The 20,002-nt window shown below is 36.6% G+C and overlaps 1 protein-coding gene across 1 annotated transcript in view; it reads left to right on the top strand.

Annotated features, from left to right (window-relative positions):
* Positions 1–20,002, top strand: part of tpd52 (tumor protein D52) — a 156,548-nt gene that overhangs the window by 80,124 nt on the left and 56,422 nt on the right. The window contains exon 7 of the mRNA XM_052023279.1: positions 15,123–15,304. Coding sequence (XP_051879239.1) covers positions 15,123–15,304 — 182 coding nt within the window. The remainder of the gene's footprint in view (positions 1–15,122; positions 15,305–20,002) is intronic.

Raw genomic sequence — 20,002 nt, 5'->3', positions numbered from 1 at the left:
AGGTGCTTATCAAATGTTGTGACCTTACACTTTATTGATATAAGTACAATATTTTGAATCCCTTTTTAAATTGAATTGTCTTCAGCCTAGGCTGGAATATCATGTAATTTATTTTCTTGCTTGATAAGGAAAAATTACAAGATTTCTGCAGTTTCTGAAAGAAGCATTTAAGCCAATCTGATTAAATCTTTTTTTTGTCTTTTGCATAGAGCCATAGATTAAAAATGCAGGGAAGTGCTGTAAGTTATGGGAGAGCAGACATTGTTTCTCACTCTTGGGTTGAAGCATCACAAATCAATAAATGTGTTAGCAGGGTTTCAGGTGATTTGCAAATACAAAGTAGGAAAGAATGATTTTATATAAATTTTCAAGAAAATATGATGTGTAAGTCAGGGGATGCAGATGTGTAGTTACCACCAGGGCAGCTGGTCACTTTCCAGGCCGAAGCCCTGAGCCACTTTGCCTGATTTCTCGTTGTGCAATATTTTCAGACCCTCTTGTTTTCAGCTACTCTCACCCTTATAAATGTCATAGCACTTTTGGCAAAAGCTGCTGAAATTTATTTTTAATACAAGTAGAACAACTAAACCACAATATTTTTATTTTTGTTGCCTGTAACACCGTTCTCATACTTGTAATTGTGCAAATACTTCAGACCTTAATGCATTTACTTTGTTTGGCTTCTACTGGATCAATACAAGATCACTATTTCATAGGATGTTAAGTTGCAAATCGTATGCCATACCCATCAAGCTTTCTCAAATACAAGGTAAAGGGATTTTTTTCATTTTGAGGTTGAGGGTAAACGAATTAGGTGCAACAAATCTTTTTAGACCTATATGCAGAAAAGTTATTGAATCTACCAACTGTTCTACTGTTGTCATTGAGTCATGCAGCATGAAACAGGCCACTCATCTTACCTCATCCATGCCGATCAGTGGGCACTATCCTTACTAATCCCACCTTTCAGCACAATGCCAGTAGCCTTTAATGCCTAGGCAAATCAGATGCCTAGGCAATTCAGTTGTATTTAGACTGATGTTATTGGCTATAAAAATAAATGAAATGGGTGAATAAGACTAAATAGGTAAAAACATAAATAATTCTCAGTTAAATTTTAAATAGTTAGGTTTTGTATTTTTATTGTGAAGGTAGAGACAGTTTTTAATATTTAGTAACATTTGTAATATAGTTTTCTACTTTGAAAAATTGAGTTGGCAACATGCTGGGGAGAGTTAACGATTCACCATGGAAAAAGCAGAATTCAGAATTGTTATTCTGAAGTCATTACCAGTGACCCAAGCATAAACTCAGTTGAAATTAGACATCAACAGCTGATTGCTTTGTAAGATTATAGCTGTGACTTCAAATGATGGTTTTTATTTGATCAAACAATTATTCTAAAGTAGTTTGACCAAACTTTAATTTATAAAGATTAACTTTTATAACTTAGCACTAGCATTGCAGAATATCACAGCTCTGTTGATTTTCTGTCAGATTTTTTTGATTGATTGAATATTGTATGTTGTAAGTTGGTGTGTTTTATTTTTGGAGTCTAGATGTGTGTTCTCATTCTACAAAGCTTTGCTACTGGAACCTTATACTCTCAAACCGACCCCTCAATTTGTATTTGTCTAATATGGTACATATGTACACAAATCATGACTTGGGTTGGAGGTCCCATGCATCTGACAAACTCTTTTGATGTCCTTCAGAATGATAAAAGTATTTGCATGCCTGGTTTTGGAAGCTGCACTTTTCCAAATATAGTTTTAATTATGTATTTTATGTTACAAAGACCAATATGTTGATAAGTTATAAATAGTTTGAATTGGGTGGGAAGTCATTTGTCCTAATAATTAACTGAATTGGAAATGTCTTTGTAAGTCTTCCAGTCTGGAATCCAAAGAACTAGTTGGAGAGTTAGTTTACAAGTAAACGCCAAGCACAATAGTCAGTTTTCAATTTTAATGGTTGTTTAATTGTTTCTAACTGGGGCATTGATATAACAGAGCATCTTATTTGCATGTGACTTAGTATTTTGCAAGAGATGTAGTGATGTGCTTTTAGTGCAGAAAACTATTTTGATGAAAACTGATCAACATTAATGAAAAAAATCTTCTAAGTACTTTGGAGAAAATACAAATCATATAGTACATGCCTTCATTCTATTCTCTATTGCACAATTTCAGTATTGGACCTATTTGGGTTGAGCACTTTGGATATGTTTCCTGAGGGAACATTTTATTGAAATCATTCATTTTCTCAATGGAGTACAATTTTCCTTAGCTTATTGTTGAGTTTTAATATTCACATTGTGGCGACTCACCGTCTAGTCGGGCGAACCGGCTCAGCAGTCGGGTCGCGCGGCGTCGGAGCGACGAGGCCCAAGATGGCGGCGGGCCTCGTCTTTCTGAGCGACGGGGAGAACCCACGCGCGGGAAAGTCCTGATGACGTAGGACTTACGTCATTGCCGGTTGTTTTGGGCGGGAACAGTCTCCCTTAAAGGGCCCACGCAAGGCGGGAAAATAAACCAGTTCTGTTTGGCAATCCTCCGAGTAGAGTCTTGTTTTATTCCGCGGTAGCAACCGCTACAACATACTAAATACGCACTGAAGTTTAATTGGGAAAAGATTTGCCCAAAAAGTCATGTACAGTTTCAAAACAATTGGCTTTTCATATACAGGAAGTCCCCGGGTTATGAACGAGTTCTGTTTTTGAGACTGTTCGTAACTCGATTTTGTATGTAACTCGGAACAGTGTCCGCGCATGCACACTTGGGCTGGGGATCGTGGCCGCGCATGGCCCCAGCTGCACATACACACTTGGCCCAGGGTTGGACCAAAGAAGGTGTACCGCCGCCGTGGTAGGATCGGGGGCCAGGCCCGCTTACGCACCGACCACGAAGGTCGGTTCGTAAGTCGGGCGTTCGTAGGTCGGGGACTTGCTGTATTAGAATGAGCACAGTATTTTTACAGTTTTGGGGCATGTGCCATTTTGGTAAATTGGTTTATTATTGTCACATGTACAGTGAAAAACATGTCTTGCATACTGTTCATGCAGATCAATTCAATACAACAGTGCATTGAGGTAGTACAAGGTAAAACAATAACAATGCAGAATAAAGTGTTACAGTTACAGAGAAAGTGCAGTGCAGGTAGACAATAAGGTGCAAGGTCATAATGAGGTAGATTGTGAGGTAAAGAATCCATTTTATTGTACTTGGGGACTGTTCAATAGTCTTATAACAGTCGGATAGAAGCTGTTCTTGAGCCCGTGGTAGGTGCTTTCAGGCTTTTGTATCTTCTGTCCGATGGGAAGGGGGGGCAGAGAGAATGTTCGGGGTGGGTGGGGTCTTTAATTATGTTGGCTGCTTTACTGAGGCAGAAGGAAGTGTAGACAGTTCATGGAGTGGAGGCATTTGTAAGAATTTTATGCAGTGTTCAGGTCCAAAAAATTTTGTGTTACAACTTGCTGGAAGTACAAGCTGATTTATAGTGCCATGGAGTCAATGATGCATCTGGAACCTCACTAAACGGTAAGACCAATAGTGCATCAATTTACCTGATGATATTTAAGGATTGGGCAAGAAACAGATGACAAAGGTAAATTATGAGTTACGTGTGGAAGAATAAAGGAAGTGGAATTAAGTTAAGAGATAAAAGAGACTGAAGAGAAAAATAATTTTTTTAGAACTTTCTAATAGCATCTGATTGCAATTGAACATATTAAAATATTCCCCAGATTGAGCCAGACAGACAATGTGTTAACTATCATCATGACACTGAAAAGGTGATGTGCTCTTAATTGCCAGACGTATCTTACTTTGGCAAGTCTAATGAGCAATTAATATAAAAATCCAACAAATTCTTTCAAATATAAAGGGATGCTGCTGTCTGTGTGAATTCTGGACCAGTTTATATCAACTAGTTAAATCCAGAAGTTCTTAACCCTTGTAGTAGTCTGAATTGTCTGAACTAGCTAGCTGACATCATTGATAACTATGTTTTACATTAAAACCATTATTTTTACAGGAAAATTCTGATCAATATAATTTCTCTGTGGAAACTATTGAGGAATTTGCAAATTCCACTGTCATTGCTCTCAAGCTGATTTTGTTTCTAATTTTTATGTAGAATTATATCTGGGAAACTTTGTGAAAGACTGCTTCTTCACCAGGACAGAAAGCTGAAATTCTCTTTGATCACTCATGATCTCAGGGCTTTATCATAGGTGTGAAAATTTTATGCAAAGAGAAAGACTATTATCCCTGAGATAAAGGTCTGTTGCTCATTTGCCAGCCTATTGAAATTCTGCATCTTCAAGGTGAGAGTTTTAAAGTTTCAGAACTTACCTTGCTAGGTTGTCTAAATCTAAACCAAGCTAAACTGTAGAGAACTTTTGCTTTAGTAGATATCAAAAGAGGAGGGTTGTTACATCTGGAGTTTCAAGGAACCAAATTGTATGCAAATGTTGGACGTGATTTTGCTGTAGTGATACTATTGGTTTTCCCTAACCCTTTCTGAATTAGCCTGATTGAGGTTTCCTGTAACTCAGTGAATGATCTTAAAGATTTGTGTTTCTTTAGATTCCTACTTTCCAAGTTGACGAGTTTTTCAGAATTCGTAGTGCATAGACTTCCTAAAACACCATTGGAATCTGGTGTTGTTATTACTCCCTCTGGAGTACATTATTTAGCCCAGTTATATCACAACTTTACCTGTCAATTATGTGTGCTGATTGTGAAAAGGTGGGAGGCCCACCACATGAAACCTATGCTAGTATTGGAATCTTCTGTTTAAGATTTGGGATCTTATTCAGTTTCCATTGCTGTTTGTAAAGGCAACTGCTCTTAGCTGGGTTGATGTTGTTTCACACTAGCAGTTGAATGTAAGTGCCAACTGTACTTAGTTGATATACTGTAATGTGGTTGGTACAATATGTTCTGAAATTAATGATTTTGGGGTACTTATTAAGTGAATGGATCTCTTGTGGAATTGCTAATAATTGACCTCTGGGCCCGGCCCTCTTTGTGGGTAGAATCGGGGGACTTGACCCCATGCATTATGGGCGGGTGGGGGTGAAGGACAACCAGGTCGGTGCCGGTTTGGTGTGTTCTGTGGCGGAGCTTCAGGTAGCAGGTAATCAGCTGGCGCTCGAAGGGACTGTAGCTTCAGGCAGAGATTTGATCTAAAAGCCGAGCGGGACTCCGCGCCCTTGGACCTTCTGCCAGAGGCTCCGTTTGGCAACCATCTCACTGGCGAAGACCTGTAACTCAGGGGACACCTGCCTGGCGGTGCTTGCTCAACAGCTTGCTTTGATGTTTCAAAAGCAACCTGTCGTTTGGGTCCCCATGAGAATGTGGCTTTCTTCCAGGAGACCCTATAGAGTGGTCTAAGGAGTTTGGTAAGGTGGGGTATATGCTGCTGCCAATAGCCTAGGAGGCCCACGAAGCTCTGGGTGTCAGTTTTATTTGAGGGGATGGCAAAATTCAGAATTTTATTCCTGGCAGCCTGGGGATATGTTGCTGGCCTGAGTGCCATTGTATCCTGAGGAACGGGACATTCTGGTTGGGGCCCTATACCTTATCCATTTTAATGGCCCAGCCCTGCTCTTTGAGGGAGGAGACTAGCAAATCAAAGCCTCTGAGACAATGGTCTCAGACAGCCCTTGTAGGAGGATGTCGTTGATGTAATGGGCAGTTGACACCTCTGAGGGGAGTTGAATGCCTTGCAAATCCCAGGAGATTAAACAGTGATAAATGGTGGGACTGTGAATGTAGCCTTGGGGCAGACGGCAGTATGTATATTGTCTCCCGTCCCAGGTGAATGCAAACTGATCTTGGGAACTGTGATGGAGGGGGATGGAAAAGATGGTCCCAGGGCACCAATGCTCAATACAAGAGGGCATGGCTTTAAAGTAATGGGTGGGGAGTTCAAGGGAGATATCAGAGGGAGGCTTTTTACCCAGAGAGTGGTTGGGGCGTGGGATGTGCTGCCTGGGGCAGTGGTGGAGGCAGGTACATTGGTCACATTCAAGAGATTGCTAGATAAGCATATGGGGGAATTTAAAATAGAGGGATATGTGGGAGGAAGGGGTTAGATAGTCTTGTGAGGTTTAAAGGTCGGCACAACATTATGGGCCGAAGGGCCTGTATTGTGCTGTACTGTTCTATGATGAGTAATGGGAAGCGGAGTTTCAGAATACCAGAATAGTGTTTGGTGGGTGAAATGTGAAGATGCTAGAGTGTGGAGAATGGCCTTTGGTTTTTAGATGGTAGTAAGATTGTGAAAGCACTGGGCTGTTGGGTGTCTGGATATGAGTTTGCTGTGAATTAAGGTAAAGGATCATTCAAACCCATGTGCAATACTATTTATTTACCGCTGTAGAAAAGTTGTTATTCCCTCTAAGTATTCAGCTCACTTTCTCTAACATTAATCACTTCTGCTTCAAAATAGTCTTCCCTATAATTGTTAAAATGCACACAATCTGGATAAATAACAGCATGTTTAGAGGTAGAATAAAGAATTCTGGATATTGTGCTCTGTTTACACTACCTGGTGATTTCCCTCATTTTGAAAAGTGGATTTAATATAACTCTCTCTTAGACATAGGACAGGGAAATGGGAGAGACTGAGTACAAAACAATATTTGCAATTAGTTAGCTATTATTCTGTAGATCTGCACAGACGGCAGACTTGTCTTTTGAACAAACATATGGCAGTGCAGATATGCTTTGACGCAGATATGCTTTGACACAGATATGCCTTGTCTAACAAAAACAGGATGAATCTAACACGACCTATAATGGCCCTACTTCTGCTTACTGGGAAAGTGATAGGAAGAGTAATGAAGTGTCATCAGGTAATAGTAATAATAATCTGCTTGCTTATGCTCAGTTTGGATTCCTCCAGAAGCTCTTGGCTCTAGAGCTTGTCACAGCTTTGATCCAGAAATAGATGCAAATGCTTGGCTCTGGAGGAGAGAACATCAAGACAGCAATCAATCAAATATGACTCCAGTTCCAAGGAATCTAAGCAAATCTACTGGGGTTAGAGGCAAAAGCATTTGTGTGTTGTACCTGACACAAAAAAATGTTTGTTGCTTTAGAAGTCAGTCACTTTAGTGCCAGGGCTGCATCGTAGGAATTCTTTAGGGAATTATTCTTGATGCAATCCATACTTGGCCACCTCATTAGTGACTTTCCCACTGTAATGAAGTTAGGAGTGGAACAGATGTTTGACAATAGAATGTTGCCCTTGTAGCCCTCCAGGCTACTGTAGAGCAGGCGCGATTGGATATAACTCGCAGTCACCCAGTGTTTGCATATTAAAATCGCATATTCTTTCAAATGGAGTCAGTCACTGATTATTAATAAATATGCAATTGTCTGTTGACTCCTTCCCATGCCAAAGGTTCTGTATCATATATTTGAACTTGGATGACACTGACAATGAATCTTTTTATTAGTTTTCAGATTAGTACAGATTAATATATAACATCAATGTTTGTACATGTAATACAAAGAGATCAGGAGAACAATCATGGCATAGATAATCATAAAGAACAATAAAATATAAAAAATCTGTAGATCCAACGATCTCTTAGTAAATGAATATAATATAAAAGAAAGGAAAGAAAAAGATTTATTATATAAATAAGAAAAAGAAAGAGGAAAAAAATCCCCAAGTCAATAAGAAAAATTATGAACAATATATCAAACCAAACTAATCTAAACAGAAAAATTTCAAAAAAAAACAAACAAAAAAAAAGACTGGACTAAAATTTCTCAGTAGAAACAGAGCAATATTATGTCGTCAACTCTGTTCCTCTAAGTTGGAAAGTTATTGAAAGGGGATCTATAGCATATGAAAATATTGAATAAATGGACTCCAAATATCTTCAAATTTAAGTGAAGGATCAACAGTACCACTCCTAATTTTTTCCAAGTTTAAACATGATATAGTTTGGGATGACCATTGAAGAGTAGTAGGGGGTACTGGATCCTTCCATTTAAGCAAAATGGATTGTTTGGCCCTTAATGTAACAAAGGCAATCATGCGGTTAGCGGAAGCAGATAAATGGCCAGACTCTATCCTTGGTAATCCAAAAATTGCAGTGATAGGGTGAAGTTGTAAATCAATCTTCAATACATTTGAAAAATATTAAAAATGTCTTTCCAATATTTTTCCAAAAGAGAACAGGACCAAAACATATGTGTCAAAGAAGCCACATTCGATTTACATCTGTCACATATAGGATTTATATGGTGATAAAAAGGAGCTAGCTTATCTTTTGACATATGGGTCCTGTGGACAACATTAAACTGTATCAAAGAGTGTCTGGCACACATTGAAGATGTATTAACTAAATAAAGAATTTTCTTCCAAGTCTCTGTAGGTAGAGATGTCTGGAGTTCACTTTCCCATTCATTCTTAATTTTGTCCAGTGGTTCTGGATATATTTTCATAATTAAATCATAGATTATCGCTATCAAGCCCTCCTGATGAGGATTAAGACCTAAAATTTTTTCCTTAATTTCAGTTTTGTAAGGTGTTGGAAAAGAGGGTATAGTAGCTTTTAAAAAATTTCTAATCTGCAAATATCGAAAAAAGTGTGATCTAGGCAAATTGTATTTGTTAGACAATTGTTCAAAAGATGAAAAACAGTTATCAATGAATAAATCACGAAAACATACTATTCCCTTCCTTTTCCATATGGAAAAAGCTGAGTCAACTCTGGATGGATGAAAGAAAAATTAGATTGAATGGGACTTGACAGGTTAAATTTATTCAATCCAAAAAATTTACAAAATTGAAACCATATTCGTATTGTATGTTTAACAATTGGCTTAATCATATGTTTACTTAATTTGGTAAGTGCAAAAGGGAGTGAAGCTCCTAAAATAGAAACTAATGAAAATTCAAGTACTGATTGGTGCTCAAGGTGTACCCATTTGGGGCATTGAATTACATCTGAATCTTGTATCCAAAAAATTAACTATCTGATATTAATTGCCCAATAATATAATCTAAAGTTAGACAGGGCCATACCACCATCCTTTTTTAGTTTTTGTAAATATTTCTTACTTAACCTTGGGTTTTTATTCTGCCAAATATATGAAAGAATTTTAGAATCAATAGTGTCAAAAAAAGATTTCAGGACAAAAGTTGGAATCGCTTGAAATAAAGACAATGTCATATTTATTGCCCACCTCTTGTCCTGAGAAAATAATATTGGACCTTTCTTAGTAGACTGACCATTCTGTTTATGAATCAAGATTAATAGTTCCCTCAGGAACTATTAATAGAAAAGGGGTCAAATAAAAAAAAACAGGCTAAAAATACAACATGGTTTGGAAGGTGGAAAGGTAAAGATTTACCACTAAATCTTTTTGTCTGTTGTTTTACTTGCATCATTATATTTTCCTCAACTCTGAATCAGAAAAACTCTTGGGCTTTGTTGTTTACTGGTGAAACAATAGATGAAGATCAGTGTCAGAAGTCATTGTGAGAACATGCATACTCTTAGTTTGGAGCTAGCATTTTAGAGCAATGGCTTCTTCATTGCTTGATCCTTTATCTCTGAAGTAAAATTAGGGAGACATGGAATGTATTGTAAATGATTTAAGTGGGGGGAAAACTCATTTTTAAATACTCATGAACAGCAATATTGCAACATTGAGTAGAGAATTAGAAACAAACTGTTCTTATTCTGATGTCTGCAATTTTAGAATTACCAAATATATCTTTAATCCAAGTTTTACATTTTGATGGCAGGACAAAAATTATTTTTATTCTGTTTTCCGTCCTTTCTGTAACTATTTTCTTTAACCAAACTAGAGTAGCATAATATAGAGGGAACCTTCGATTCAAATAATGAATTTCTAAATGTAAGATTGGTTTATTCCACACGCCGTACTTTTAATTAGGAATGTTGAGTTAGATTTTTCTCTTTACTGCATGGCGAGCAGTTGACCTTTTGTAGAACATCTGTCCTTTATCGCACTTGCCTGACTTTCACTCCATGGAACATGGCTGAATGATTCACTTTGCCAAATTATTGTCCATGTGTTGAAGCTAACCTTGCATATAACCATTCTATTTGCACAGTGCATCCTTGGCCAATCCGAATGAAAACAAATTTTGTTTGGTGCCAACAGGTTTGAATATCGGTCAAAGTTGGGATTTCTATTTTTAGAGCCATTTATTGCCAGAGATCTACATGCAGCATAATTTTTGTTAGTTTTAATTTATCTTTAGCATATTTTAAAGAATTATTTGGCTGTGGCTAGGGCTAAGTAGCTTCCCAACCAGAGTCAGAAGTTGTGGATTTGTTTTAGTCTCGGAACCGAAGCCCATACTTCAGTCCAGTAGTCCAGTGCATTATTGAGTGTGTGTCACTTTTTCAGAGATACCAACAATTGGCAGATGTGAAAGATCCCATATTGTTATTTGAAGAAGAGCAGTAGTGTTCCCTTTGATGTTGTAGCCAATATTTATCCCATAAATACATTATTTAAACATCATCTAGCTATTTTCAGGTTGTCTTTTTTGTTTGTGACTTTCCATGCACAACATGGAAGCTACCTTACAGCAATAACTATGTATCCAGGAGAAAAGTGCTTAAATGACTATGAGCTGCTTTGGAATGTCTTTGGGTCCTGAAAGGCAAGCTTTCTTAATCCTCCTCAAAATGAGACAAACCAATTCTATTGAAGGAAAATGTCAGCTCTGCTTTGGCACTGTTTATTTTCATATCAACATTTGGATATAGTAAAGACCAGATGAAAAATAAAATTATTGAATTATTGGCACATAACTGAGCTGAATGTTAGCCCTGCTGGCGAGCTGATTGCACTTTCAGTGGAGCTTTCTATGTGAGATAGCTAGCTTAGTGCTATTGATAGTTTGTGTGTTGCATGTGTAAGTGCCAGCTCTGTAATGACACTGCAGATACTTTGTTGAAATTCAAGCTGGGTGTGCTACAGTTCCCGGCACAGCTGTTCACTTCTTACAGTTCCATATAGATGTCCTCTTAATTTCTCTTGTTTCTTTCTTTTAGTTGCCTTAATGAAAAGGTTTTGGTGGGTTTTTTTTGTCTAATACATTTTGTTAGTGGACAATTTCTGGAAAGCAAACAATGAGATCATTGTAATAAAGGCAGAAAATACTGCTTGGCTTGCTGAGTATTTCTAGTATCTGTGAAGAGAGAAACAGAGTTCATCATGCCCTTTCATTAGAGCTGAGAAAACCTGGAGATGTTGTGTTTTAAGTTGCAGACAAATGGATGGGTGTTTTGAGGAAAACAAAGAGGGTATCTTGCAATAGGTTGGATTCTAAGAGAAATTGAATGGTGCCAGCTGAGAGTGGCTGGTGAAGGTGCAGATGCTATCTGACCAACTGAGTATTTCCAGCATTTTCTGTTTTGATTTAAGATTTCCAGCACCTGCATTATTCAGGTTAAATGAGATTTTTAGTAGATTATTGCTAAATGAATGATATTGTTTAGCAGTTACGTTCAGTCTCTCAGAGCAATACTGTTTCTCAGAGTACCATTAGGAATGCAGAATCTATCTTTAATATTACAGCAGAACATGCAGGAAACACTATTATTTCAGATTACCAGTATCTGCAATTTATTTTGATTTTCTTTTAATATTACAGCTTTGTATTTGAGACCGAAATTGTTATTTCATACTCATAAGTATATTCAATGGGAACAGGTGATGTCTGAACAATAATGAAAAGAGTAAAGTTTTCTGCTAGGTATCAAAACTGTATCCTCCTTGTCTCCCAATATAAATTTAGAATTAGAGTGATTCAAGCTGTCAACATGGAAATAAGAGAGAAGATTCAGAAGCCATAATAAAATACCTGCTTCTCACAAGTAAAACCTTTTGGTAAAAGGAGAAGCACCATTTTATTAATTGCAATTAATGCTCTGCAATTAATGCCGGTATTATTTATGAAAAAGCTAATTTATATTACACAGAACAAAGTTATTTCATGCTGCAATAAAACTGCACACAGTAATTTGGCACATGGATTGAAGTTGGTGATACAAATATTGTTTGCTACATGTTCTGTACTATGCTATAATAGTGATGCCAGCAACTGTTTATCTTAAGACTTGGGGAATGTCTAAGTATTTAAAATTATCATATTTGATAAATACAGCAAGTTATCTAAAAGTGTCATGTGAAATGCTTTTGACTCTGTTTCCCATTAAAACTAACTTGTAACCTTTTGCCATCAGTGCTCTAAGTCAAATACTTCCTAATAATAGTCCTGTCTGTCCAATGAACCCAGTACTTTTCTGAAGGCATTTGTGTCATTGCATTGAGATTGCATTGATCATTAGGCAGTATCATGGGTACATTAGCAAGTAATTCCTATACTAACTATACCTCATCTTAGGGCATTGTTAGTACTCTGTTTTTGCTGATGGTTTTAAGGTTACCATATATGTTTTAATTACAAACAAATAAGTCTTCCAATAAAGAAATGCAGAGGCACAACTTTCCGTCTTTATTATGAGTGAACTATGCTCGATTTAAGTACTACATCAACTTCATGAGGAGCTTGCTTTCAGTAAAAGATTGCTTATTGAAATAACATCTTAAATATTCAGGCAAGAGCATTTTCAAAACAATCTTTTGTCCATTGAAAAGACTCTCCCAAAAGTGGGTGCATGGGTCTCAAACCACATGGAGGTTTGAGACCCAGTGGGATTCAGACAAATCATACTCACGTTTTCTACCAATGTGGATACTGCAAACAACATCTTTGAACCTCTATGGCAATCATCTTGTTAATCTGATGGATTACATATTTCAGACTGCAACTCCAAGTTAGTATAAAATTGGTAAACTAGGAAACAACAGTGAATAGATGAATTGCAGTGTTTCCCACTTAGCTTAAACAAGCTGTTGCAAAGTCATAAAATACTTGAAGTATCTCAAATTTCTGTCATGCTTGGTAACATTATGCTGTAGTATGGTTCATACTTGAATATTGATAGTGTTTTCTATTAGCTGCGGTTAATATGTTCTGAGACAAAATGAAGATTTACTAAAGAAACTTAGGTATAGTTCTTCATTTCTGCTTTATCATTAAAATCAGTAATGCGTTGTAAGGTTAGCACAAGCAACCATTCTAGTTATTCAGCACTGACATTCCAAATTGTCAAGTAACACAGAAACTACCTACAGAAAATTAGAACAATCTCTCTATTGCACTTGAGAAGCCTGAGAGACAAGTTAGTGCTGAGGGTGGTGATTGTCATTTACAGCTTTTAGTCACTGATTAATTTGCATAATTTTCTTTGAAGTGATTCTATCGTGCATGTGTTCATGCATCGTGATACTGAATGACCTGAACATAAAATAACCAAGCAGCCTCAGAGCATAGTGCCATAGTGGAATTATTTTAAAAGTCATCATGTAGCCAATCTAGAAATTTTCATGAAGTAATAAAAAATACAGTCTTTATTCAAACAAGGCAAATCTCAAATTTATTATGCCAGCCAACGGGTTCAAATTTAATTAAATATAGTTAATGGGAAGTATTCCTGTTTTGAGTGGAGATGACTAAGGTTCCAAGATGGGGCAAAAAAGACCAGATCCATTGAATGTACTTGATTTCATACAGAAATACACTCATTTAAAAAAATACTTTTGATTTCCTATGCAGGATTACTCCTTGTGGTTTCGTTTATTAAATCAGATGATTGTCTTTATCCAAGCTTGAACCAACCTTTGAACCTTAAGAACACAGTACTTCTGTAACAGGGTGATTTGGATTCCATACGTAATACTTTAAGGAAATGAAGCAGAATCTGTAATAACTAACCTGCTTTTAGCTTCTGAGAACACATGATATGAGGCTTTTCCAGAAGCAATTTTAAGATCGAGAAAAGTAATATCAAAGTTGTTTTAACTTAATAAAAATCTTGAATCTCAGAGCCCTTGTTAAAGCCCTAGTGAGAATTTCAACCTCTCTCTCTCCTTCCCCAAAGTCCAACAAGCTTTCTATATTTGATTTCAGTTTTCATTTCTGTGCCATTTCTAGTATTGCAGATTTTTAGAAGAATCTAGAAAATTTCTTAAGCAACTGTTAAATTGCTACTCTTTCCCTGATGCGATGGTATTTTAGTTTCCCACCTGATTGCAAGCTACATACAAGGTGTCCTTGAAAAGAGTGCCTCAACCTGATTTGGTCTCAACTTCTTTTTTAGAATAACCCCAAAGTAGTGAAGACTTTTTTAAAAAAAAGAATACTTGGGTATTGTGTTGCTTTTAATCAGCTTATAAACTTTACTACAATCTTTTTGTTAGAGGAAAAAGGAAACTCTAATTTGTGTTATCTTTACCAAACGGAACTTGTGCAGAGTTCTGAGTGTGAAGGTGTATGTGTATACATAGAGCTCTACAATCAAGTTCAATTCCAGTGTTGCTAGATGCACTTCATACTACAAATCTCAAATAATGCAGGGCGATTGAACTGCACTTGAATTTGTTATGCAGAAGTTACAGATACTAAATGATGCTTGTTATCAGATGTTAAAGCAATGGCTTCACCAAACTAGAAATCTGCCATGATTTTTTATGCAATATTTTCCAAGTAAGTTCATCATAGGCATGTATATTATTGGTTGAGAAAATGCTACTGATTTCTTAAATTTGGCTTTGTCTTGAAGAGAGGACTTTTTACATTTTGATATTACAAATAAAATGTCTTCCAACTCTTCGTTTTATAATTATTATGCAACGATCTGTGAAAATCTCTTGTTCTTGCTTATAGACCTGAAGAAATCCAAAAGTTCTTCCAGGCACTAGATTTTTCTGTCTGTCATCAAACTTGAAAATTTTCTGTAATTATAGATACAGTCAATGAAACAATGTGTTATTGTATGTGCTAATAAGTTGTTTTATTGCTGACAGCCAGAATTATGCACTCTATTTGGATCACAGGTATAAATTTTGTATTTTCTATAAAAATTGTTAAAATTACTTGTATAGATAAAGCATTGTCAAGTTTGATGTGAAAGGATAGGTTGAATAGGGTAGAATGATCTGAAATCAATATGCGTTTAAAATTGTGCTTTTAATGCCTTTTAGGTGTCTGCACAGAATGTAAAGTCATTTGCCGCATTATTGCGGCACTCCCCTCTGATGCAGATGGGCCCTGCCAAAGATAAAGTCGTCATTGGTAATATCTTCCATGTAGTGGGTGATGACCTTTATGTTGACTTCGGTGGCAAGTTTCACTGTGTATGCAGAAGACCAGCAGCAGATGGAGAGTAAGTAGTTTAGTGCTGATCAAGAAGTGAGTGTGATTTGATTTTAAGTATACGTACGTGCGATTATAAATACAAAATTATCTTTTATTAGAGAAAAATTATTTTCATTGTTATTATGTTTATTGCTGGTGCAATACGCTAATTTGGCATACATAAATGCTGATTTTCTCTCAATTTATTTGCATAAGCTTAGAAAATGTAACTAAAAGGTAATAAAGTTTAAATTGATGGATTTTTTTTTGTTTAATGGGAATTGAAAGGGTTCACATCTGCAGTTGTTTAATATGAACTATCAAATACAGACTAATATTGAAATTTTATTCATGTTCTTTACTTAGGAATCATAAACCACAACTACTCAGTTTCTGGTTCTCTCCAACCAGAGTGTTTAGATGGTTGCAATAATTAGACACATATCTGCAGCCTTTAGGTTGGAGCCTAAATAAAACAAGATGACTGCATCTCTGGGTTTCCCATTTGCATTGTGTTTTGTAATGAATGTTGGAAAATTAAGAATAAAAATAGTTTTTGATTTAAAACAGTGCATCAGTATAGTGCAAACAGCAGTATCAGGATTCACTTATTTATTGGAAATTGTGTGACAAGATCTAGCATAAGACATTGTGCTGGTAAATGGGATTAGTATAGTCAGGTACTTGATGGTTGGCATGGACGTGATGGGCCAAAAGACCTGTTTCACTACTGTATGTCTGTAACATTGCATTAGTGCATGACCAACATTGTCATCAATACCTCATCAGTAGCTTAAAACATTATTTAGCTTCTAATAAATCAATGTGTAATTAAAGATGGAGTTTATTATACAAAATAATGAAGATGACATTAAACTGCATTGTTTGGGAGTATTTTAGCAGATATATGTCTTCTCCATTTTGCTAGGCAGCGGATGTTGCACTCACTCTGTTCCACAGGTCAATGTTATGTAAGGTGTTCTATAACAATGTGTTTCCATCTTTTTTTAAATTTGTTGTGCTCAGGAATATCACAAAAACTACATTGAAGTATTACAGAGTTCAGAAATGTTCAGGATATATGTTAAACAACCCCTTATTTGAATTTCTCCAATCCATTTTGGGCCCAATGTCGGCACTGAATGAGACCCAACCAGAGAGATTATCACCATGGTGCATTGGTTCACATCATACTTGACCTCAATATAGTTAATCAGGCCATCCTCCAACTTTTTTCCTTTGTCCCTCCCATTAGCACTATCCTCAATTTATCTCGCATTTCTACATTTAATAAAAGGTAGAGTGCATCAAGCAATGACTTCTCGCCTGGTCTTATTGATTTTCTGAATTGTCTCAATGTAATGTAATCACCCGATTCTGTCTGTTTCTACATGTATGCTGGCAACTTCAAGTTGCCCTTCTCCCTTTTAATCTCTTGATGAGCTCTGGGATGTCAAAGTGCTTGTCAGATTTGGATGAACCAAATTTCTTCCAAGTTATCATTAAGACCAATCTTCAGCCCCTGCTGCAAATTCCCCCTACTTATTACTGATTCTCTCCCTGTCTCTAGCCACTATCTCCAACTGAATCAGACTGTTTGTAGACTTCCATCATTTCAATCCTGAGGTGAGTTTCAGATGCCAGATCTTTTGCAAAGCACTCCTGTAAACTTCCATATTTTAACATTTCCAACTTATCCAATACTTCTTTGTGCTATTTGTCTTTACTTTGTGTCACATTCAGACTAACTGTCCCACTGTTGTCCTGACCAGTCTCCTATTTTTGATTTTTCTGGAAACCTAAGTACAATCCCTTTCTGTTAAGGTCTTTGCTAAATATCACTGTGACCAAGCTTTTTGTCACCCTTCTCTTTTGAGGTGGTGATACATTTTTGCCTTTCACTTCTCAAGTAAATATGTTTCATTTAATATTACTGTTCTTACTAAAGAAACTGCAGAGAACATATTTATATAATGGACTGTAGAGTAATCTATGCACTGACCAGATCCAGAATGTTGGACCAGACCATTCTGGTCCTTTCTCGCTGCACATAGCCCAGCCCACACTTCTTCCTTCCAGATCTGGAGAGCTGAATAAATTGACGCTCTGCACCTGACTGGGGTGTGACAATATGGTGGAAGCTCCAAGCAATGACTGGGCCTTGGGTATTGTATTCCATCCCTGATCCTGGAACGCTCTGAGAGATGACCAGCATATAGGTTCACTGAAATAAAGTAAAATAAGCCAGGCACTTTCCATTTTTCACTGGGTTTTCTATCCCATTTAAATGAATGTATGTCAGCCATCCCTGATGTAATGCTGAGGACCAGATGTGAAGTGCGTCGGACTCTCTCTGCAGCTCGCGTGCGCAGTAAGTGTAATGTATGAAAACTTGCAAGTAGAGTAAATGTTGATTTGATGCTCTCTACTGCAGTAAGTGTATGTGGACTAATTTCATTAGAAATCCTTGCACAGCATATTTATAGAAACAATATATTGTCCTTGATCATTTCCGAATGAATAATACTTCAACCTTTCATGTTTTGAAAATTAGAAATGACAAGCTCACTAATTTAAATCCTGAAGAGTGAGTAAATTTAACAACTATATTATTTAAAAATAGCGCATCATCTTTCTGTTATTAACTTTTGAATGTCATAAAATGCAGTTCTGTAGATTTGTCCAAACATACCAAGTCCCTATTTGAATAAAATGTCCATGTTTGCGTTAAAGACAATTAAATTTAAGGAGTCAACTAACGTTCACAAAAATATGTATTTCTCAACTTCTAGTCCAGATCATGAGTATGACATAACTCTATATCTTAAAATGCAATATTGTATCCTCCAATTATAATTGCTAAGGCCATGCCAATATATTGAAGCAAACAACTGACTTTGTTTCTTTATGTGGGATCCAAATAAACACTCTTCACCTCTAAAATCTTCCATAGATTCCCCCTCTGAGTTTTATAATTTCCAGGTTTATTTATTCATCATAAATTTAGAAAAAAAATTGTGTTTGCTTTTCTTTAAAAATGCAAAAATATGACAAATGTATTTCTGTTCCTGAAGCAGTTTTCTAGAAGTTAACAGAATTGATCATGCTTTGTTTTAAAAAGAATGATAAAATTAGCTGGTATTAATGTGAGCACCAGATTTTGTATATTTCATTCATCATTTTGCACATTTGGAAGCAATCATAGTCAGATATTAATTAAAAATGTCACTAGATTAAGTTTAGAGATTTTGATTGATGATGTATGCTGCTCGGATACCTTGACTAACCTTTGGCCATATGTTAGAACACTTCTGTTTTCTCCCAGTCAACAATATTTTAACCACTACTCTGACAGCATACAAAAGATTTTGGTTAAAGCAGCAGGCAGTTTCACTGTTCTTCATTTTTGAAGTATCGTACTTTTCTAAGTTTACTAAAACTTGTGATCAGTCACCAACTCAGTCAATTCTGTTAATCCTTTTCTGAGTTTGCATAGTTAATACTTTATCTTGTCCTACCAAATCTTGATTTCCAATTCTGCTAAAGGCTGTGTGCAAGTCCATTTGCCATGGCAGACAACTGAGCATCATTAAGTTCATTTTAGCTGAGCAATTTTGTTAACCTCTAGTATGCCAATTACCATATGAAAGTAACAAACTGGAAAGCAGCACTTCAGTCCCATGGCCTCATTCTGCTTAAGTTTCACAGCTGTTGAAGGTCTGCATTCATCATCATCCTTGTAATCTGGATGGAGAAATACTTTTCTTAAAATGAGTGCCCTACTCATGGAAAAGAATTCTGTGAAATGAATCCTGATAACTTCAGGAGACTCAAATAATCATCTTAAGATCAATGTCCTGTATTTTTTTTATTCATTTGCAAGATGTGGGTGTTGGTGGTAAGTCATCATTTATTATTCACTCCTAATAACTCTGGGTGGGTGGGTGGTGGTGAACCACTGCTTGAACCACATTCTGGTGGTAGAACTCCCACTGTGTTGTTGTGACAATGCTGCTGGAGCATTCCTGATGAACTGTGTAGTATTGGTTTATTATTGTCACATATACTGAGATACAGTTTTGTTTCGTGTACCATCCAGACAGCTCTTGCCATACATAATTACTGCACAGTAGCATAAAGAAAACAATGCAGAATATAGTGTTGCAGTTACAGAGAAAGTGCATTGCAGGTAGACAATTAAAGTGCAAGGGCCACGACAAGGTGGATTGGGAGATCAAAAGTTCATCTATTAGCTTATGAGACATCCATTCAAGAGTCTGATAACAGTGGGGTAGAAGGTGTCCATGTATCTCCTGCCCACTGGTAGAGGGGAGAAGAGAGAATGACTGGGATGGGAGGGGTCCTTGAATATGTTAGCTGCATTCCCGAGGCAGCAGGAAGTGTAGGTGGAGTCAATTGAGGGGACATGGCTTTGCGTGATGGACTGTACTGTGTTCGCAACCCTGCAATTTCTGCAATTATTTACTGCTCTGCATTTTGTTGATGGTGCAAACTGTAGGCATCGTGTGAGCAATTTTTAAAGTTGATTTATATTATCCTCTTATTTCCTGGTATGAGAATATAATGTCATGAAGAACAATAGCATCACCTGTAACCCAAATAAAATTCAATGTCTTTCATAAAATTGCATATGGCTTTCCACCCTGAAGTCTTAATAGAGAATTGATGGATATTTGGTCATTAAATTTTGAAATTTAAATATAAT

The sequence above is a fragment of the Pristis pectinata genome, chromosome 9 (assembly GCF_009764475.1).
Source record: "Pristis pectinata isolate sPriPec2 chromosome 9, sPriPec2.1.pri, whole genome shotgun sequence".
NCBI classification, from domain to species: domain Eukaryota; kingdom Metazoa; phylum Chordata; class Chondrichthyes; order Rhinopristiformes; family Pristidae; genus Pristis; species Pristis pectinata.
This window is presented reverse-complemented; position numbering and strand designations above follow the sequence as displayed.